General features: G+C 44.1%; 1 protein-coding gene across 7 annotated transcripts in view; it reads left to right on the forward strand.

Moving 5' to 3' along the window:
- NRXN2 (neurexin 2) overlaps window positions 1-23,780 on the forward strand; it is a 2,537,771-nt gene that overhangs the window by 540,313 nt on the left and 1,973,678 nt on the right. For 6 of the 7 annotated variants that reach the window (XM_082270633.1, XM_082270634.1, XM_082270627.1 and 3 more), the window contains exon 4: window positions 16,410-16,433. The exons of the other annotated variant lie outside the window; for it this stretch is intronic. In XM_082270633.1, coding sequence (XP_082126759.1) covers window positions 16,410-16,433 — 24 coding nt within the window. The remainder of the gene's footprint in view (window positions 1-16,409; window positions 16,434-23,780) is intronic. 7 annotated transcript variants of the gene reach the window in all.

A 23,780-nucleotide genomic window follows, 5' to 3' on the forward strand; every position in this document is an offset into this window, starting at 1 on the left:
GATCCTGGTAGCGTATAAGGTTATGAAGGAAAAGAGGGGAGAGAGGGTTTTTTCCTTCTTTTTCTGGACCAGTGAAGATATGCTCCTAAAAAGATTTATACATTTGCCTAATGATTCTTTATTGCTTCAAATATTGACTGTCTCTTTACCATATGATGAAAGCATGTGTTGTCCTTTTTCCTTATTTTGCTATAGGTCTTCATTTGAATAGCCTTAAGGGTACAATAATGATATTATAATGGTTGAAATCCGGTATTAAGGACCTCTCTCTCCCCCTTAATAGAGGGGGACGGAGGGTTAAAATTGTTTTTGTCTGCAAAGCGTGGGGGGGGGGGGTAGTGGATTGGGGGGGTTGGGGGGGGAGGGGGTGGGTGGTGGTCTATGGTTGGGTTTTGGTGCTTCTCCCCCTGTTTCGGCCGCCCGCTTCATCCCCAGTCCCTCCTGATCTCCCTTTTTTTTTTTTTTTCTTGGGGGAGTGGGGGGGGGGGTGACGGGGGGACGGTGTTCTTCCTCTCGCCCCCCCCCCCCAGATCAGAGGAGGGCCCGCAGTGCTCGGAGCTCTAGGTAAAAAATTCTTGTTTTTTCCTTTTTTCTTTTTGTTTTTTTTTTCTCTCATCTGGTCTGGGGGTACCTCACGGAGCTTGCCTACCACATTTTTATACCCCAATCTAGGACGCGCCTGGTCGCGCGAGTTTAAATTTTCTTACGCGCCTAGTTGCGCGAAGTAGGAGTTTCCCTTTGGGTTTTTTTTTTTTTTTTTGTTATGTCTGAATATTTTGATATGGATGGGGAGGGGGGAGGGCACCGCATGCAACGCTGAACACCAATAAACGAGGGGAAATTGGATGTAAAATCACAACCCTCAATGTCAGAGGGCTGTCTACCCCGCAGAAGCGTACACGCTTATTACAGGACTTGAAACGTAGCCATTCACAAATAGCATTTGTGCAGGAAACATATTTCAGGAAGGAGTCTATACCTAAATTATATAATAAAGATTTCCCTTGGGTATACTATGCCCCCTCCCCTATTGCTAAATCCAAGGGTGTAAGTATTCTTATATCCAGAGAGAAAGTGTGGTCATTCAAAGAGAGTTTAGCAGACGCTATGGGGAGATATCTGTTGGTAAAGGGGAGTATGGGACAGACAGAACTCACATTGGTGAATGTATATCTACCCAACTCAGACCACCTAGCTTTCCTACAACGGTTGATTCCTGTCATTGTGGGCTTTAGGGAGGGCCATTTGGTCTTGGGGGGGGACTTCAATTTTGTCTCAGAACCCCTTATAGACACCTCTAAGAAATCTTCTTGCATTATTTTCGCGACTGCGGCGTTTGCAGCGGGAACTTTCTATTTTGAATCTTGTCGACCCTTGGAGGTTAATGCACCCGAATGTGAGGGATTACACTTACTATTCTCCGACCCATGACGCTTACTCTAGAATCGACCGAATCTTGGTCTCTCAGTCAGATCTTCCGTTGGCATTCTCATCCAGCATCGACAACTTTTCTATGTCTGATCATGCCCTGGCTCATGTCTGTATGGGATGGGACTCTAGGCCACCTAGACCTATGACATGGCCCTTGAACGAATCACTCTTGCAAAATCCAGAGATTGGTAGGAAAATTGAGAAATTATTTTCTAGAGAATAAAGATGATTCTTTATCTCCTCCAATCATCTGGGAGGCTCACAAATGTGTGGTTCGAGGGGTTATGATGCGGCTGGCATCTCAACAAAAAAAAACCCAGGAGAAAAAGGTAAATGAGTTGCTCTCCCAAATTGAAGAATTAAGTAGACTCCATAAAAGGTCCTTGGCCATTGAACACCTGACCCCTCTTACTCGAGCAAGAGAGGAACTAAATAGTATTCTTTTTTTGAAAGATAAATAGGAGATTGTTATGGCTTAAAAGACACTCCTTTGAATTTGCAAACAAGCCCGGGATGATGTTGGCAAGGGCCCTGAGGGAACCTAGGCAACAAACGGCCATCCCTCGCATTAGGAGGGCGGGAGGCGGGGAGATGTCTACATCGTCGGCTATCGCAGGTGAATTTCGCACATTTTATCAATCCCTGTATAATTTACAGAGGGAAGGGAGCGGAAAGATAAATCAAAATAGACAGCTAGAACTGATTGATTCTTATCTTCAAAATTCTGGCATGCCCGTATTATCTGCGGAACAAGCTCTCGCAATGGAGGGAGAGATTACGGAAACAGAATTGGTTGCTGTAATATCCCAGGCTAAGGCACATAAGGCACCGGGTCGAGATGGACTTTCGATACTATATTATCAACAGTTCAGGTCTTACCTGATTCATCCTCTCCTGGGGCATATGAACTCACTTCGGGATGGTTTGGCATTGCCTTTAGATTCTCTGAGGGCGTACATAACGCTTATACTTAAAGCGGAGTTCCACCCTAGTTATACATTTTTTTATAAAAATACCCCCGGGACAGTCAGGGCTGTGCCTCTGATCTGTCCCGGGTTGCACTTACCTTTCAGGAGAAATACTTACCTTGAAATTGTTTTGTCCAGTGCTGCCATCTCAGGTGTGGGCAGCTTGAAGCCAGCACGATCGTCTTCCGCGTCCTCTTCGGTCCCACGATGCACTGCAATGGCCCCGACGTCACTTCCGGGTCGCGCGCGTCATCCCTCCACAGCTTCTGGGCATGCCCAGAAGCTGTTTAGAAGGGAATGACGCGCGCGCCCCGGAACTGACGTCGGGGCCGGTGCAGGCGCAATGATTCCTGGGAGCGATGACGTTCAGCTCCCAGGAATCATTGCAAAAGCCAGGAAGTGACGAATCGCCGTGGCCGCCGAGGGGAGGAAGAAGGGAGTAAGGTGAGTATATTTTCCCTAAAAGGTAAGTGAAAAAAAAAAAAATTGCGATTACCCATTTGTTTTTCAGGTGACCCGGAGCGAGAAGATGGAGGTAAGTATAAATTTCGGGTGGAACTCCGCTTTAAGGAGGGGAAAGACCCCCTCCTATGAGGCAGCTACCGCCCAATTTCTCTCCTGAACTGTGATACGAAACTTTTAGCAAAGATACTCGCAAATCGCCTTATACCTTACATTCCACATATAATTCACTATGACCAGGTGGGTTTTGTCCCGACGCGTGAAGCGAGGGACAATACCACCCGGGTCATAGATATCATTCATGCAGCTCAGGTCACCAGTAATAAAATGGTGATGCTCTCTACTGATGCGGAGAAAGCATTTGACAGGGTGGCCTGGAGTTTTATCAAGGCCACCCTGTCTTATATTGGATTGGGTCCACATATTGGATTGGGTCCACAGATGCTAACACTTATTTTGGCATTATATGCTAATCCATCAGCAGCTGTAAGGGTGAATGAGTGGAGATCGGACTTTTTTTTAATTTCAAACGGGACCAGGCAAGGATGCCTGATGTCTCCTCTCATTTTCATTCTGACACTCGAACCTTTTCTTTGTACAATTCGCAGTTCTCCCAATATATCAGGGATGAGGGTTGCGGGCGAACAGCATAAGGTGGCAGCTTTTGCAGATGATTTAATATTTTTTGTTACCGATCCCAAAGTATCTCTCCCAAACATACTGGAGGCACTTAGAGAATACGGAGCATTAGCTAACTATAAAATTAATCTCACTAAGTCGTCGGCACTAAGTATCTCTATGTCAATAAAGGAGGAACTCCAACTCCGCACATCATTCCCATTTTGCTGGGCTGAGAACTCGATAAAATATTTGGGGGTTCAGGTTACAGCAGACCCCGCAGACCTATACAGGAAAATCTTTCTACTTTTATTAAGGAAAATCAGGGGAGACTTGAGAAGTTGGCAACAGCTATTTCTAACCTGATTTAGAAGGTGTAATGCACTAAAAATGAATGTTCTACCCAGGATTCTATATATAATGCAGGCCCTACCAATTGCAATTCCGTCTCAGTGGGCAAAAAAGATTGTTTTCACTGCACCCCACACACAGCAAAATCGATGTGGACCAGCTCTGCTGCAGGCTATGGAGGGAAAAAAAAATTCCCCTTTTTAAGTTTTAATTTTTAAATAGATTAGTACAGACTATGCCACAATTTAATTTTTTTAACCCAAGGGTGTATATTGAATAGTGGAATAGAAAAAAGTGTATAACTTTTGAAATCTCTCAATAATAGCACATGATGTGAACACTGAACACAGCAGTGTATGATCACAGTCAGCACAGCACAGCACTGAAGGTCGGAAAAACGCTGCACACAGTGACTGATAGAAAAAGACTTTTCTCCCTCCTCCTCAGTGGGCAAAAAAGATTGTGTTCACTGCACCCCACACACAGCAATATCGATGTGGACCACTGACACCTGCCTATCTCCAGCCTCTCCCTGAAAGGATTGATAAGATCGGTCACTGCAAACCCCCCCCCCCCCCACACAGCAATATCGGTTGTAGAACACTGACCCTAAAAATCAGCAGCCTCGCCCTAAAATGCCCTACAACTCGCCCTGCCTAACATACTCCGACCTGTCCCTCAATTCTATCCGGACACAAATGGTTTTTGCCTGTCTGTCCCTAATCAGCAGCCAGCACGTATGATGTGTGCTCTGTCCCTGAACTAACACAGCAGAATGACGCAGCGGCGCTGGCTCGAACTTATAAAGACTTGGTCACATGATTCAGATGGCCAATCACAGCTACTAATACATTTGTAGGCATGGCTGGGATGGCTTAAGGCACACCAGTTAAATGCTTGTTGATTGGCTGTTGAAAGCCCGCCATGAAAAGCGCGCCAATGCATACAAAACCCGGAAATAAAATGACCGAACACGGATTTTTACCCGAATATACAGTAAAGTTTTCGGGTCCGTGTTCGGGTAACAAAAATCCAATTATTCGGTACGAACACGAACAATACAGTCCGTGTTCGCTCAACCCTAATCATTAGTAGTATATGTTGGAGATATTAAAATTATTAACTACCATTAATACACATTAACTACATCTGCGGTGTAGCACAGGCCATAATCTCATGCACTTTTACTCCTCCTCTACTGCTCCCAGGCACAGAGCAGCAATCTGCCTGCAAGAGCTTCTAATGTGCTGTGTTTCCCATCCTCCTCTTCTTCTGTTAGTACCACCAAAGCCCGCAAACTAGCTATGAAGATTCAGTAGAGCTGGAGGACACCACTATTGCTGAGGCCAGTCCATAGAGCTTTAAAACAGTAGGCTGAAGAGTATTATGAGGAGTAGGAGGGTTGCGGTAAGGAGAAGGAGTATATAGCGTAGGCCAGGGCTGCTGATAAGGCGCTACTGCTGACCCTTCTGTACCGGGCCTGCATCAGTTCACTGTCCATTGCAGCTGTGGCTGCAGAGAAAGGGACTGTGGAATCTACTGTATGTCCTCCGCTTCTTTCTCTCTCTCAAAAGTTGGACATCAGGGCAGTTGAACAAAAAGTGAAATAAATAAATAGAATAAAAAAAAAATATATATTTATTCACATATACTTAGTTCTCTAAAGAGAAATCAGAATTTAGATTGCTCTTCAGAGAATTTGACAAGTGGTGAGAAGATATATTGTCTCCTCACCGCCTGGTTTAACCCTGCACTGGTGTGCTGCAACTGTGTGCCTTGCAGTTGCAAGGCACTTGCAGAGCAGCACCATTCACTCGAATGGTTCTTGTTCAATGGGGGTATCGTTACTGCCATGGCTGTAAAGCTCATCATCTCGGCTGTGGCATGTGTATACCCCTAGCCACTGTCTCTGTTGCTAAAGGGGATAGCAGTTGGTGGGCAGTGAAAGAGCAGCTTAACCATGGGGTTTTTACAGCCCCCCCCCCCCAACCCTAAGGACTTATTCACACAGGTACTCTGGCCATGTGAATGAGTGAATTGTTCATACAGCTGGTGCTGCCTGTTACTATAAGTGGATGCATCGGCTGTACAAACACAGCCTCGGGTCGTAATTTGACAGCTGTTCAGGTCTTTGTTCGAGGTTGTACACCTGCATCCACAATACAATCCACAAATTTTGATCTGTGTTTGTGTTTGTACAGCTACTGCATCCCTATAGCATAACGTAGGCCGACTACACACAGCTTCACTGATTTACACTCTACAGACCACAGCTCCCATGTAAATGACCTCCGCGACCTTATTCACGCAGAGCTTTAGCAGGACTTTTGTTGTGTTTGTGTCCGCTAATAATGATTTTAGTGTATTTTTAGCAAAAGATCACTGCAGGAAACTTTGGTGAATTGGGTCATTAATTATAAAATGCCTGTCCAAGGACTTCAGGATTTGTGTCATCAAAGGATTATTACTATTGGGTTGCCACCCTGTTAGATCAAGAAATACAAGGGTAAAATGGCCAAACTAGTGCCCCCATCCCAGCGGGAGCACAAAATGCCCATCTTTGAGGAAGTGATGTTGGAACAGGAAGGGGCCATCCCCAAACTGTTCCATCAAAGTTGGGACCATTAATTTGCCCAAAATGTCATGGTATGCTGATGCCTTAAGAGTTCCCTTTACTGGAAATAAGGGGAGAAAGCCCAACTGCTGAAAAACAACCCCACACTATAATCCCCCCTCCACTAAATGATTTGGACCAGTGCACAAAGCAATGTCAACAAAGACATGGGTGAGCGAATTTAGGGTGTAGAAACTCGACTTACCTGCACAGAGTCCTGACCCCAACCCGACAGAATACCTTTTGAATGAATTAGTGTAGAGACTGCAAGCCCAGCTTTCTCTTGCAACATCAGTGCCTGACCTCACAAATGTTCGTCTGGAAGAATGGTCAATCATAACACACTCCTAAACCTTGTGGATAGCCTTCCCAGAAGCTGTTATAGCTGCAAAGGGTGGGGGAGGGGCAGCTCAATTTTGAACCCTACAGACTAAGATTGGGATGCCATTAAAGTTCATGTGTGTGTGTAAAGGCAGGCATTCCATTACTTTTGACAATGTAGTAAATACACTATATTGACAAAAGTATTGGGATGCCTGCCTTTGCACGTGCATGAACTTTAATGGCACCGCAGTCTTAGTTCATAGGTTTCAATATTGAGTTGGCCCATCCTCTGCAACTTTAACAGCTTCAATTCTTCTGGGAAAGCTGTCCACAAGGTTTAGGAGTGTGTCTATGTGAATGTTTGACCATTCTTCCAGAAGCTCATTTGTGAGGTCAGACGCTGATGTTGGATGAGAAGGCTTGGCTCATAGTCTCCACTCTAATTCATCCCAAAGGTGTTTCTTTGGGTTGGGTTGGGTCAGGACTCTGTGCAGGCCAGTCAAGTTCCTACACCCCAAACTCGCTCATCCATGTCTTTGGATAGCTAAGATCCTGCCAGTAGCTATAGCTTCCTGGATTGTAAAGACTATTAGCCTAGCTTACAAACATAAGGAGTTGGCACCCCAGGGGAACATTACAGCTGATTGCCACCCCCACTTGTCATCAAAGCTATTCCCAAAGGTCAGTTTGTCAGAGCTAGGAGAAATTGTTCTACCATCCCTAATTTTGATCAAGAAGCACAATCTATGGAATACAGGTTCCTACAACATGGCTACAACATTTTAGAAATCAGTAGAGCGTGCTTGAAAGCCAGAGATACCCCAAGAAATGATCTCTTAAAATCTTCACTCTAAAAAATAGACAAGTGGTGCTCCCGTATTTAATACTAGTTCTGTGGTAGTGTTTTTCTTTCTACCTGCTACGGTTCTCAATTTTATCAGATTAAACACGTTATTCTAGATGTCTTCCCATTCTCTGTGGGGATCCTGATTACAGTACTGTGCTGGCACATGATGTTAACTTTGTGGTCAGAGAAGCACACACATTTGGTAACCTAATTTCACCTAGTGTATTTTTGTCTTTACAACATTCTCGTACTTGGTACATACCATGAGTCTTTTTATGTGTAGGGCTACCAGATATTTCAGCTGTTTCTAGGAGACTCAGTTAGTCAGTTGTCAAACTAGGTACTTTATATATGTCATCACATGCTTTTCCTGCAATATTTATTATGTAAGTAGGACCACTAGATGCCTCTGAGACAGAACATGAGACTTCATTCCCTTGGCCTCCAAGATTATTTTCTAAAAGAGAAAAAAGAGGTGTGTGGCGTTGCCTATAAATCACTTAATAATAATTAGCGTGAACCCTAAACAAAGTGCAATAGTGCAATAACCATAAAAAATATATATATAGAAAATATATAACTCCTTGGAGAATGGGTAAAATGTAAATGGTGATATGGGAATAAATAATGGTGTACAGTACAAATAATGATATGCTAAAGTGCTCTATTTATAAGATCTGGTATCTCCAGTAACCATGCTTAATGCGATTCTGTAAATCGCTGTGAAAAAAGTGTGATTGTATAAATCAATACTTGTGAATTTAATATTCTATTTAATAGATCCTGAACCTGCTGTATCCTGTTGACTTTCTAATTGACCTCCCGGCTTGTCCATTACTTGCCCGCCCTGAACTTGGCTCGTGTTCCTGTGACCACTCTCCTGCCTTATCCTTGTCGGCTTATCTGCTTCCGGTTCTTGACTTGTTCACCTCCTGGTAGGGCGACCCTGGGGACTGCGACCTGGTGTTCAGCACACAGCAAAATCCATCCTCACCACCAGAGGCTCTGGTGAAGACCTGCTGTCACTTAGATTCCTCACCTCGGGCTAGCCCGTGTCTACCACCAGTGTGATCCCTCAGTGTTCCTGTTTTACCGGATCCCGCTTTACTACCTCTGCATGTCAGGCTCAGCCACCAGCACCATTACAATGTCACACCACTTCCTTAAACTAAATCTCTCTAAAACCGAGCTGATAATAATCCCTCCCCTTATGCCAGGGTACTAGGTGTAATTCTAGACTCTGACCTGTCCTTTCAGCCCCAAATCCAATCAATGTCGAAAGCTTGTAGACTTCACCTCCATAACATCTCTAAAATGTGCCTCTTTTTAACTAATGAAACCACCAAGCTACTTATTCATCACCTTGTTGTCTCCCAGCTTGACTATTGCATCTCCCTCCTCATAGGCCCACCTCTCCATAGGCTATCCCCTCTTCAGTCTATCATGAATACTGCTGCCAGACTCCTCTACCTTACCAAATGCTCAGTGTCTGCAGCCCCTCTCTGCCAATGCCTACACTGCCTTCTGATCACCCAGCAAACAAAATTCAAAATACTAACTACAACATACAAAGCCATTCAAACTCTGCCCCAAACTACGTCACCATGTAGTTTTTGGTAGGGACGGATTGCACCTAAATGGGGAGGGTGCAACCGTACTGGGTGAGAAGATGGCCGAAAAGTTAGAGGGGCTTTTAAACTAGGTGATGGGGGAGGGTACAGAGGTAGAATTAGCCAGTGGAAAGCAAGATTCAGAGGGCAGAAATGGGGACATTAGCGGTAGGGTGTTCGGAGCTCCTAAACCCATGGGGGGTATGGGGAAAAATCAAGAAAGCAGCCTAAAAACATCAAATGAGGATATATGTAACCAGTCAAAATTACGAGGCTTGTATACCAATGCCAGAAGCCTGGCTAACAAGATGGGAGAGCTGGAGCTGCTGATCTTTGAGGAGGACTTAGATTTTGTGGGGATAACTTAGACTTGGTTTGACAGGTCTCATAACTAGATGGCAACCATTCAGGGGTATTCCCTTTATTGCAGAGATAGAGAAGGTAAAAAAGGGGGAGGGGTATGTCTGTATATTAAGAACAGAATACAGGTAAATATGAGGGATGATATTAATAATGGAGCTGTCAGCAACAGGTGTGACCAGAAATGTGTGGACTGACACAGAGAACATTAGACATAATTAAGGTGTAAAGAATATAATTTATTTAAAAATAAGTGAATAACACAAATGTAAACGCACCTCCAGAAAACTATAACTGTGTAAATCCAATCAGATACCCAAACAATAGTGACACACAGCAAACAACTGCTCAAACCAAATATATACAAAACAGGATAAATGAATAGTAATAGTAACAGAGCCGGGGTCATACACGGGAGATCAAGCAGAGGGAGCTGGGAGCAAGACAGAACAGAGAGAGGGTTGCAGGAGACAGAGTAAGCAAACAGGAAGGAAGGAATCAGGCTGCAGGGTCAGGATCAGAGTCCAGGATCAGGATACAGGGACACAGGCATGCAGGTCAGGCGCACATGGAGACAATACCAAGGCAGTGAGAAGAAGCATACACAGGGTTTAAATATACTTCCTGCAACCAGCATCAGGTGATGACTGATTGCATAAGATGTTCGCTTCTGACTACTGAGAGACACCTGCTGGTGGACACTGGAACTGCAGCTTATGGATCTGGGAGCTACAGTGCCACCAGCAGGTGAGCTCTTTCCTGACAGTACCCCCCCTCTAAGGAGCGGCCTCAGGACGCTCCAAAAAACCCTAGCTAAACCAGTCCATAAAAGACAGTCATTTGCTGCACAAATCCAGAGCAAAAGTTCCTTGTAGGCTGAAGAAGTGCCGGGTTCCAAGCGAGATGCCCCATTGCCAAGATCCAACAATAGGCAAAGTGTCCCACCGCCTGGGTCAGGTGACTGACTGGGTATCCCACCGCTGAGGTCAAGCAACTGGCTGGGTGTCCTGCTGGCCAGATCCTCTGACATGTACAGAATTTGATACTTCAAGTCCCTCAGAACAGCAGGTACCCCATTGCTGGGGTCCCACGAGTTGCCTGCAGACTTAGCCATGGGGTCATGTGACAATACCAGAACTCTGACACAGAAGTGTCTCGCCATAACCAAGTAGCTTGCCTGGTTTCCAGGACTTACTCTGCACTTCAAAAGCCACCTAGGTATCTCTGAGGCACTGGTTACCTGACCCGGGTCCCCTAGTGCACCCAAAGCTGGGGCAAGCGCATCCGGATCATGGAGAGGCACAGATAGTACCCCTCCATTCCCCAGGAGCTTACCATGACCAGGGCCATGAAGGCAAATGCAGCTACTAGTTACCATGGGCATGTCCGGACCACCAGGCTTTGGAGCCATAGGAACAACACTCTGCCAGAGGGACTCAACCGACAAACGAATCTCAGGCCAAACAGGTAACCCATATAAAGCATGCGAGGACTCAGAGCTTTCAAACCCATTAGCAGGTGAACACTTTGTTTTTGCATGACAGTCCAACCGAGCAGCTGGTATTGAGTCAGTAGAACCCGGCTGGGTGGTAAGTAGAAGAGAAGTAAGATCAGGCTGGTCAATGGTAAAAGGATCATCAGACGCATGCTGGACATCAAGCATGGGATCATCAGGCTGGACATCTGTCACCGGATCAGAGGCAGAAGAAGGCAGGTTGTCAGACAGCAGATCCCTAGGGGTAGACGTGTCATCGAGCAGCAGACCATCAGAGGCAGGCAGGTTGTTAGGGACAGGATGTCCAGAGACAGGCTGGGCATTGGGCACCTGCCCCTTTGGCTGGGCAACAGGGACCGAAACTTCAAGCTGGGCAACAGGGACCGAAACTTCAAGCTGGGCAACAGGGACCGGAACTTCAAGCTGGGCAACAGGGACCGGAACTTCAAGCTGGGCAACAGGGACCGGAACTTCAAGCTGGGCAACAGGGACCGGAACTTCAAGCTGGGCAACAGGGACCGGAACTTCAAGCTGGGCAGCAGGGACCGGAACTTCAAGCTGGGCAGCAGGGACCGGAACTTCAAGCTCGGCAGCAGGGACCGGAACTTCAAGCTCGGCAGCAGGGACCGGAACTTCAAGCTGGGCAGCAGGGACCGGAACTTCAAGCTGGGCAGCAGGGACCGGAACTTCAAGCTGGGCAGCAGGGACCGGAACTTCAAGCTGGGCAACAGGGACCGGAACTTCAAGCTGGGCAACAGGGGCGGGAACTTCATGCTGGGCAGCAGGGACCGGAACTTCAAGCTGGGCAGCAGGGACCGGAACTTCAGGCTGGGCAAAAGGGACTGGAACTTCAGGCTGGGCAAAAGGGACCGGAACTTCAGGCTGGGCAAAAGGGACCGGAACTTCAGGCTGGGCAAAAGGGACCGGAACTTCAGGCTGGGCAAAAGGGACCAGAACTTCAGGCTGGACAAAAGGGACCAGAACTTCAGGCTGGAGCAGTTCGGCTGGCGTGGAAGTAGGCTGGAGCAGATCGGCTGGCGTGGAAGCAAGCTGGAGCAGATCAACTGGCATGGAAGCAAGCTGGAGCAGATCGGCTGGCGTGGAAGCAGGCTGGAGCAGATCGGCTGGCGTGGAAGCAAGCTGGAGCAGATCGGCTGGCGTGGATGCAGGCAGATCGGCTGGTGTGGATGCAGGCTGGAGCAGATCGTCTGGCGTGGATGCAGGCTGGAGCAGATCGGCTGGCGTGGATGCAGGCTGGAGCAGATCGGCTGGCGTGGAAGCAGGCAGATCCGCTGGCGTGGAAGCAGGCAGATCCGCTGGCGTGGATGCAGGATGGAGCAGATCCGCTGGCGTGGATGCAGGCAGATCGGCTAGTGTGGAAGCAAGCTGAAGCAGATCGGCTGGCGTGGAAGCAGGCTGGGGTAGATCCGCTGGCGTGGAAGCAGGCATGGATGCAGGCTGGAGCAGATCCGCTGGTGTGGATGCACAATTGGATAGTGGCAAGATTTTGCAAGTTGGGAAAAACTTTCGTTTCTTTTTGGGTTTTGCCACTGAGGTTCTGCATGTGAACACAGGGCTGTGAGTAGGGGGAGCAGCTGGTAGCAAAGAAAAGCTGGGGGATTTTGAAAAAGAGGGAGCAGTAACTAAGGAGGATTTCTGAAGGATTGGTGCAGACAGTGGAGAAGAGGTAAGCTTCAAGGAGTTAAAGGCAGGGTAGGTGCAGCAAGTGGGAACAGGGTACTGACATATGGTTGGTAGAAGGGTAAACTGGGCTGCAACTGTGGTTGCTGTGGGTGATGGAGAGAGAGATGTTTGAGCAGGCAGGTGTCTAGCAGTAGGAAGGGGTTGTTGCAAACTGACTGAAGCTGAGTGCAATATATCTGACCATGCTTGTAATAACGGTTGAACAAGATTCAGTTTACACTCTGCCTGTCTGACAAGAGACTGCACTGCATTAATACAATCTACTAGCACCTGTTGGGAACATGCTGAATAGTGCTCAAAGAAATAAGAGGAGTCATCCTCCAATAACCATACCAGTGATTCTACCTGAGCCATACTAAAGGGGGGAGAAAAGTCATCACTTTCTTTAGGAATACTGGACAAAGCCAACTCTGCACAAACTTGAATCAATGGCTGAACATCATCAAACAGCATCCTGCCCTGATCAACTAGGGAATGAGCAAGACGAATGCATTCTAACAGCTGGTCCCTGGCCCACTCCTTTAATATCTGGCAGCAGTATTCCTTTTCCTCTGTCACCAGCAAAGAAAAGTAAATTACCTCCTCAAGATGCATCTTGCCACAAACAACAGAGCTAAGATGGCTTCTCTGTGCAGCCACTTCTGGTCAGGACTGGCCTTGGTATTCTGTCAGCAACAGGTGTGACCAGAAATGTGTGGACTGACACAGAGAACATTAGACATAATTAAGGTGTAAAGAATATAATTTATTTAAAAATAAGTGAATAACACAAATGTAAACGCACCTCCAGAAAACTATAACTGTGTAAATCCAATCAGATACCCAAACAATAGTGACACACAGCAAACAACTGCTCAAACCAAATATATACAAAACAGGATAAATGAATAGTAATAGTAACAGAGCCGGGGTCATACACGGGAGATCAAGCAGAGGGAGCTGGGAGCAAGACAGAACAGAGAGAGGGTTGCAGGAGACGGAGTAAGCAAACAGGAAGGAAGGAATCAGGCTGCAGGGTCAGGATCAGAGTCCAGGATCAGGATACAGGGACACAGGCATGCAGGTCAGGCGCACATGGAGACAATACCAAGGCAGTGAGAAGAAGCATACACAGGGTTTAAATATACTTCCTGCAACCAGCATCAGGTGATGACTGATTGCATAAGATGTTCGCTTCTGACTACTGAGAGACACCCGCTGGTGGACACTGGAACTGCAGCTTATGGATCTGGGAGCTACAGTGCCACCAGTAGGTGAGCTCTTTCCTGACAGGAGCTATGGATGAGGCAGAATCCCTATGGGTAGAACTTCAAAGGGAAGGCACTGTGGGAAGGTAATATTGGGGGTATGCTATAGGCCCCCCAACCAGAGGGAGGAGGGGGAGGCGGACCTCATTTTACAGATAGGATTGGCAGCAAGGATGGGAAATGTCATTATAATGGGGGACTTTAATTATCCAGCTATAGACTGGGCAGAAGGAACCGCGCATTCAGCCAAGGCTCGGCAGTTCCTAAATGTTTTGCAGGACAATTTCATGGGTCAGATGGTGAATGCACCGACAAGAAATAATGCGGTACTTGACCTACTGATTACCAACAATACAGACCTGCTCACGGATATAGAAATACGGGACAACTTAGGAAACAGTGACCATAGGTCAATTAGTTTCAGTATTAATTATAGTAATAGTAAACACAAGGGCAATATAAGGACACTGAATTTCAAAAGAGCCAATTTCCCAAAACTGCGCTCTCTGCTAGAAAATATCAAATGGGATAGAACCCTGGGAACAAAGAACACGGAGGAAAGATGGGAGTGCATACTTAACAAAGGGATTGACCAGTGCATTCCAAAGGGAAATAAATTTAAAAGAGCAAAACTAAACCCCAGCTGATTGGAAAAAAGCCAACGTGGTACCAATATTTAAAAAGGGGCTAAGATATATCCCGGGTAACTATAGGCCGGTCAGCCTAACATCAGTAGTCTGCAAGATTTTGGAGGGGTTGTTAAGGGACCACATACAAGACTTTGGTAATGAAAACGGTATTATTAGTAGTAATCAGCATGGATTCATGAAAAATCGTTCTTGCCAAACCAATCTATTAACATTCTATGATGAAGTGAGCTACCACCTAGATAAAGGTAAGCCTTTGGATGTGGTGTACCTGGACTTCGCAAAGGCCTTTGACACCGTTCCCCACAAACGCTTACTGTTCAAACTAAGGAGGGTAGGAATGGACCATAAGGTGAGTACCTGGATAGGCTCATTAGTATTTCTCATTAATTAGTGAGTTTTATGATCCAAACATCCCATAATTGTATATTTAACTATGCTTTACTGGCTTTTGTATCACATTGTATTTCAACTGAATCCCAGCTGAGCCTTGTAGTTCCTGTTTTTTTAAATCATGTTTTGATTATTTGTTGATTATTATTGAGTCAAAAACAGTACCAACGAGAGAAAGAGGCTGTCCACCCAGAAACATGTTCCCCCCTATCAGACCAGCCTATTTCTTCCTTTCTGTGCTGTGTACTGAAGGTCCATGTACTGAAGACCTGTGTACTGTGCTACATCGGTTCTGCTACTTCAGATTTCTCTTTGCAGCCCAGTGCAGGCTTTTGATCTCTACCGAAGCCTTTTTCAACGGGGGTATCAAAGGGTTTTTTCGGGAGTGCTTTTGCTAAATGTCTGTCTAAACATTACCCAAACATTGTATACAAGTCAGCAGCTGAATCAAGCCTACCTTTTGCTTACACAAAGCCACAGGTGTCCTAACAACCAATAACATCATCAATTCATAAGGAGGATGTCTGGCATCTGTACAGCATCCTTGCTCCACCCAACCCCAAGGCCATCATGTCAAAATAACAACCAAGCAACTGGCATTTTTCAAAAGGAGGTTAGCAATTGCAGTCTTCATATTTCTCTTAGGAAAAATTATTGCTTTAGAAAGCAAAACCTTTTGTGATAATCTATTTATTTTTTTAACATTTATCAAATCTTTTTAGTGAATTGGAAACACCAATTACCTCAAATCCATCCACTTTAAACAAAATGCAGAGGTATTTTATTAATTGTACTATTTTATTACCCTATACTAGATTTGTTATTTTTCATTTACTTTGATTAATTGGGTTTTATTGCTTAGAAACTACTGGTTCTCTTTGTCACTAAATGTAATTGCTTAAAATGTTTTTATATTGTATTATAATGAGATATTGAAGAACAAATATGTCAAAGAAGATGGTGTTTAACATTCAATGTACAGGTTGCAGTATTGACAGTTTTAACAGATGCATTGAATAGCAATTTACAATTATGACCTTAATTCTAATATACATAGTACATTAAATATAAAAAGAATTATAGCTGTTTTCGTTAACATTCCTTATTTGCTATTATTTCATTTTAACTTCCAAAGTCTCAGTGTTACCTATCCACTCCTGTTTCTCACTTGCTCCCACTACTAATGTTTTACCTCTGTTACCTGGAACATAGCTTTGTCCTCTCTATGTAGTGGTGGTAGTCTGCACTGGGTCAAAATCAATAGGTGGATGAAGGGGGTCAGATTATATTATATATAAATATATATATACTTTTTTTTTTCTTTCGCTCGCATTAAAGCATGCAGGCATCGGACATGCTCTGGTAAACAAACTCCATTACCTGGTAGATATCACTCCAATTGTATCCCTGGGGTTTATTCCAGCTCCTGTCTTCTGTTCTGTTCACAGCTCAAAACCTAAAGTCCCTTAACCGCTGTTCCCTTTCACCTCACCTTAAAACTCTCCTTTACAAAGTCCTTTCTATCTTTTTTCAAACAATGTTATTGTAGCTTGAAAACTCATCTATAATTTCAAAATTAATTCCACATTTTATCATTTCATTTTGCATATGTTTTTGTCATTTCTTTTTATGGGTATCCACATAACTAGCACAAAAATATTTTCTAAGTGGATCCTAGGTGGATCTACTTAAAAAAACTGCAGTGTACTAAATGCAATTGTTATAAATTAATAGTCTTGTAATATTTTATGTAAACATTGTAGGTAGAAGCTATTCTAGAGCCTATTAAGCGTGTTTGTTTTTATTTCTTCCTAAATCTGCATACACTATATCTCTGTTTCAGTGAATGCAGATAAGCATATACTTTGGAGTATTGATATTTTCTGCTAATAGTCACTGTGGGTGTCAGTGCCTGATAGCAGATTATTTCAGGGATTTTTTATTTCAGGGATTTTGTCTCTTCATAGTTGCTTGGTACATTAGGAAAATCAGTGGTGTTTACTTAGATGTTTTAAATATTAGTAACCTTATGTAGTCTACAAATGAGCGGCAGAGTTACTTAAAAATAATTAGCACTTAGTCATTAAAAAAAATGTAGGGCGATATTGTTGCCTTTGCTGCTGTGTTCATTATTTTGCAGACATTTGCAATATTTTCTTGTAAGCAAAGTATCACCTGTATGCATAAACTTCATATAATATGTTTACTGAATGTTATTTGATTAACATGGTTGTGTGTCTACTAAGATAGCGGGCCTAATTTACTAAAACATATGCATATATATTATCATAGTGATCCAGCGGCAGAGCAGGTTGAACTTCCCAATCGTGTTTTCACTTTACTGTGCGCCCATGGAACAGGTGAACTGCATATCCTTTATAGCAGGGGTCTTCAAACTATGGCCTTTCAGTTGTTCGGGAACTACAATTCCCATCATGTCTAGTTATGTCAGAGAATGTCAGAGTTTTACAATGTCTCATGGGGGTGTAGTTCCGCATTAGCTGGAGGGTCGTAGTTTGAGGATCCCTGCTTTATAGCATACATAGGCAAATTCACTAAAATATCTGGCCTGCTAAGAAATTTAAGCTTCTGTTTCTGAACATACAGCAGCTAACTGCTTGCATACCTTAAAGAAACATGGCATTTTCTACTTCTGCTATGTGACATCTGTTTTTTTTTTTTTTTTGCATTAAGGAATAAAACAAAATGAAATGCCCAGTGATTTCTCTAAAAGTGGCTGTACTACTAAACGTAGAAAAAACCCATAGCCTATGCTGCACAGAGAGTACCATAAAGGGTTGCCAACCCTCCATTAGTTTTTTTATCAACAAGACATGGAAAATTTACTGACAGAACACATTGTTTACTGACATCTTGACATATGACAGAAATGCCTGTTATAAACAAAGTAAATATAAAGTTGAAGTTCAGCCAAAATCTATCTAACGCAAACATACTCTCAGCCACATTCTTAACATAATCTATCTAACCCTGTAATGAAAAAAATCACTATACTTACCTGTTCTGCAGCCGCTCCAGTTCAGTCTCCAGCTGCAGCTGCTATGTACAGAGAAAAAGCTAAAAGCTGGGAAATGCCTAGGTAGTGACGTCACCCATTGAGTTACTTTGGGGCTTCTGTTGTTGGCTGCCTTTCCTGCACACTCCGACACACTGAAGCTGTCACTGACAGCTCAGAATGGGACTGGCCTGGATTGGCTGCAGAATAGGTAACTAAAGTGATCTCTTCTTTACCGAGCTAGATAGAATAGGTTTAGAATGTGGCTGAGAGGGTTTATTGTTAGATAGGGTCTGGTTGAACTTCATGTTTAGTAATACTCATAACGAGTAATCTGCTGGCTTTACAATTAAAAACTCAAAAGGGAGTGACAAAATGTGAGCAAGATAACACAGAAAAATAAGTTGTGTAGCGTGCTACGGACACAGTATTGCATAACCAAATTTTGCTTAACAGTACAGGGGTTTAAAGCAGGATCAATAAACAGAATCTATGCCTAGTTGCTGTAAACACTGCAAAAATATATACCACAGTCCTTGTAACAACAAAATAATCCTAAGTACTTTACCACAACTGACAGCCTTACAGACACAAATAAATCTCAAGATAAAGGATTATTTTTTTTTAATATTTTAAACATTTCCATTACATATGCTTTGAAGCACACAAAAAGAATATAAATATCAAAAGAATATCATGTCTGACTGAACCTACATTAAGGAAGAACTTTATTTAAACAAGCAACTGTTGAGACAATAAACCCCTTGGTCAGGACTATGTAATGTACAACATGATGTATAGAGTGCAGAGGTCAGGATAAATAACATATAAAACAACATATAGAGTGCAGCAGTCAGGATAAACCCTCTGCTCACATCAGAGTCCCAGAGTCCCCACCTACATCAGGGTTCCTAAAGTCCCTCTTTACATCAAAATCTGAAAAGTTTCTCCTTACGTCAGAGTCCCACCTTACATGAAAGTCCCCAACCCATGTATACCCTGATCCCCTCTTTACATTAGTGTCCCCAGAGCCCCCCTTTACATCAAAGTCTGCAGAAACCCCCCTTACATCAGAGCCCACAAGGTAAAAGCAAATATGTTACCCTAGCTCTATTGCTTGGTGTAAAAGTCCATGAACTGGAGTCCAGTTCTCTAGCCAGGGCGTTCAACTCTCAGAGATAGTTAATTCTGGTCAGAAAATTTCTAGCAACTCGGCATGCTCTGGAATAAAAGTACTTTATTTGCTACATGGGTATAGGTACAGAGTATATGCTAAATACTCTGTACCTGTACCCATGTAGCAAATAAAGTACTTTTATTCCAAAGTTGCCAGACTTTTTCTGACTAGGATTACTCATAAATCAAGGTCCCTAGCATTCCCTCAGTATAGTCTCATCAGTTTCCATCAGTGCAGCATATCAGTGCTGCCTTATCAGTGCAGCCTCATCAGTGGCCATCAGAGCAGCATATTAGTGCCCATCAGGGCAGCCTATTAGCACCCATCAGTGCAGCATATCAGTGCCCATCAGTGCAGCAAATCAGTGATGATCAATGCAGCATATCAGTGCTGCCTTATCAGTGCAGCCCCATCAGTGCAGCTAATCAGTGCCACATCATCAGTGCAGCCTTATCAGTGCCCATTGGTACAGCCTTATGCCACCGGATTAGTAAGATTACTCATTTCTTTTAAGATATTTGGACTTGTGTTTGCTGCCACTGATTGTAATCAAAGGATTATTTCACATATTTTTATAATGACTAGGAAATCCATAGTCATACATGGTTACATAGTTACATAGTAGTTGAGGTTGAATAAAGACAAGAGTCCATCCAGTTCAACCTGTGTAGGTGTGTGTCACCGTAATCATCTCTCATACCCCCTTATGTTCTGTATGTACAAATAAGTGAAATAATCAGTGGCAGCAAACAAAAGGCCAAATATCTTATAAGATAGGAGTAATCTTACTAACCCAGTGACATATTGCGATAGCACATATGAGGTGAGCAGGTAAAAAATATTATTGCCATCATAAACAATTAAAAGCCTTAATTGTATATGATGCAATTCAATATGCTTGCTCAAGGACAAGGATGTTTAAATACATTAAATTATATTATTGACATGATGCCTGCCATACCTGGGGGTGGAGCAGGATAGGCAGAGCATTAGGCAGTTATTAGCATTGGCGGCCATCAGGCCAGTTGTATTAAGTGTGGTCAGCGGCCTGTGGTCTGTCTGAATGTCCTCACTGGCTGGTATTATCATACCAGCAGGTAGCAGTGTGACCGCTTTATGGGGCTCCCAGACTAATTTGCCTCCTGGACCCTGCCCTCTTGCCCAATTCCTCCCATAACACTGGCACTATACTAAAAGTGTAGCACAAGCTGGTGGGGACCCTTTTCATGCGGGAGTCGGGAGAAGGCTAGGTTTTTTTTTTAGTGCGGGGTGCAGCTTTTTTGTTGCCCCCCTGCAAAGTGCCGCTCTAGGCCTGGGCCTTGTTGGCCTAGGCCAAGATACAGTACTGGTACCATAAAGGAAAAGGATGAAAATTGGATATATCTGTCCAGAAAATGTTACATTTAACTCATTGGTGTTCAAATATTGTAGCCAGTCTTCAGGATCACCCCCATCTGTAGAACATACGAGCAGCAGATTGTCTATACAAGGAAATGAAGTTATACAAATGGTCGATAGGGATGCCACCCCCCAAAAAACGAGGACCTCTCTCACCAACACATATAAAAGTTAGCTAGGGAGGGGGAAAACATTGCTCCCATCTGCACCTCTGGAACTGGCAATCACCATCAAACACAAAAAAGTTATGTGTTAACAGACTCAAGGCTCAAAAGGAAGAATTCCTGATGTACTGTACCAAAAAGTAACCACTATGGCATCTCAAAAAATAAGAAACCACCTGTAGTCCTGGAGAATAAGGAATAGATGAATACAGACTGGCAACTGACAAACAGACATAATCAGACTGCCACACAAAGTCCTGTAATCTCGATAATAACTGTTGAGTGTTCCTGAGGTGACCCAGTAAACTAGTAACCATGGATTCTAACTGGTGATCAACCCACTGGCTAAGGTGTTCGTTTAAAGACCCTATACCCACTACAATGGATCGGCCCACTAGAGGGTCTAGTCCTTTATGAACATTAGGCAGATGATGGAGTATGGGCATGACAGGAGTCTGTGAGAAAATACCAGCTATAACCCCCCTGGAGACCAAATAAATTAAATCTTATTTAAAAGATGTTGTAGCCTCACCTTTTAACTTAATGTAGATAATATGATCAGACAGTTGCCAGCTTCTTCCCTGTAACTCACATTAAAAAGCACAACCACCAGACACTCTCTTTATCAGAGTTTTTGGTGACTATGCTGGAATCCTTATTTAAACCTTTCAATGCCAGGCACGTAAGATCCCTCTCTACTAGCTTCTGGTACAGGTCCATATATTTGCCTCTTGAACCAATTGGATAAAAAATAGATTTTAGTTTAAATCGCATGGAAGTCTTACAAAAATGTGATCATTAGCAACATCAGGACCAAGCTCAGAAGCCAGATTGCCAAGATCACACGACAGACACAAATCTTTAAAAGTGAAATTAGATGGTATCATATAATTGGCATTACCCATTTGTTGTTGGGATGCTACTGCATCAGATTTGTTAAAATAACGTTGCTAAGAATTATTGAGCGGGCAAATTTGTAACCCTTTGGATAAAAGGGACACCTCATCTTTTGTTAACTGAAAACCAGATGCATCTCCCATGGGACTTTGTTGCATAAAATAGGACTCAAACAAAATCATTTTTTTTTTTAAAGTAGAAAACATTTATTTACAGCAGGATAAAATACATGTCTAGTCTATACAATCAAAATCCTGGTCTAATATTAGGTATTCTCTCATAATCACCTGACCAGGGAGCAGAGATGGCATATACATAGTCTAATAGTTGCATAACCACCAAAACGTTCCAACAGGTTTTGACTGCATTCAGTCTTCCTACGGGGATAATGAGGTAGAGATATTCATAGATGAATAGACCAGGTAAAAACAAAAAATAGTTGCAGCACGTCTTGTGGGACCCCAGTATGGATGGTAAGGTTGCTTGAGCAAACCTGGGTCACTTGCGTGATGGTCTCTCTTGAGATCCATGTGAGGCTACCTCAATCATAAATGTATTCCATCTATCCGAATATGTTTACCTACCCAGGGCTGGCATATCTCCTTTTCCTGGGCAGCTCCACGTCAGCACACCTGGGTTTGCTCCTCCTGCGAACCCTCAGGACCACCCTTATCCTAGATTATAAGAGAGGGCCCTCCCATTCCCTCTTGTTCTCCTTTTTTTGGTCTCCAGGCCACCTGAAGCAAGCTACAAGTGAGAATGGATCCCCCCCTGCCGAACCTTCCCACCCAGGTTTAGCCTCTCCTGGGATTGGTAGGTCCAGACTGATAGAGGTAAATCCTCTTAACACCCTGGACGCCCTGAGTGCTGGGGCCGCGGGCATGAATGGCTTAAAGAGCCTAAGAGTATGGTGGAGAGGCTGTGGTGTGCTCAGTTCGTTTCCCCTCACCTGTTTGCAGCTATTAGGGATGCACCAGCTGCTCTCCCTGGCTTATATATATACTGGCAGTGATATCAGAGGAGGTAGAGCTGTGGGTGGTGGGTGTAGCCTAGCAACCGCCCTGCATAAGAGAGGAAGCTGCAATGGCAGCGATGCCGAGAGCCATTTCATTTTCTGTCCATGTGCAGGTCAGTGCAGAGAGATAACTAGGTTCCGGGTGGCTGTGTTTTCCTCCCGATGACTCACACTTTCTCTCTCTCCCTCTCCTATCCTCGTCTGCCTTGTAGTAAGCTCTCTGCTGCCACCCAATGGTTCCCAGACTTGACAGCTTCTTCCTTTCAAGCTCATCTGCTCTCTGCCACCTGCTGATGCTGTCTTTTCTATACAGGTAAGCAGTATCTTTTTATAAAAAAAAAAAAAAGAGATGGAGCTAGAGAAAAGTGTCTTTTTATTTTTCTTCTCTCTGTGTGTTTAACATATTTCATCTATATGTTATTAAGTCAGAGAAAGTTAGGGTGAGGGGAAACGGAGGAAATAGGCTTATCTTACTTTCCTCTTTTTTAGCATGAGCTTGCCATAGCCACAGAGGGCACGAATATCGTTGGAAAGGTAGGAGGGGGCTACGAGGGACTAGACGGTGAAAAAAGAGCATACACCATATTTAAAGGGTGTTTGTCTTTTAGGAGCAAGAGCCCTAAAAAGAAGCATTCGCATAAGGAAAAGATCCACCAACGATCTGGTTCACCTTCACCTGAACCACACTCTAGCCAGGCGCCTCATTCTCCGAGCAGGTCGCACGCTAGTAAATCTCCAGCCATAGAGGCAAGGAGGTCCAAAGGTCGACCCGCGGAGGGCTTATGTTGGGCCTGTACGGCTCCTACCGCTCCTGGAAAACTCCTGTGTGCCGAGTGCATTAAAGACGTGGCCACAGACAAGGAGGCAGAGGCAAACAAGATTAAAGAATATATCCACGAAGCCATGGCTGATAGCATACACCTAGTGGCTAGTACAAGTATGCCTAGAAGCAGGCCTAAAACAGGGAGTAACCCAGTGTACAGAAAGGGATCACCGCCAGTGCTGGAAATTTCCTCAGGAACATCTTCGGAATCAGAGGATC

The sequence above is a fragment of the Pelophylax lessonae genome (genome assembly GCF_965119305.1).
Source record: "Pelophylax lessonae genome assembly, chromosome: 10".
In the NCBI taxonomy this organism is placed as follows: Eukaryota; Metazoa; Chordata; class Amphibia; order Anura; family Ranidae; genus Pelophylax; species Pelophylax lessonae.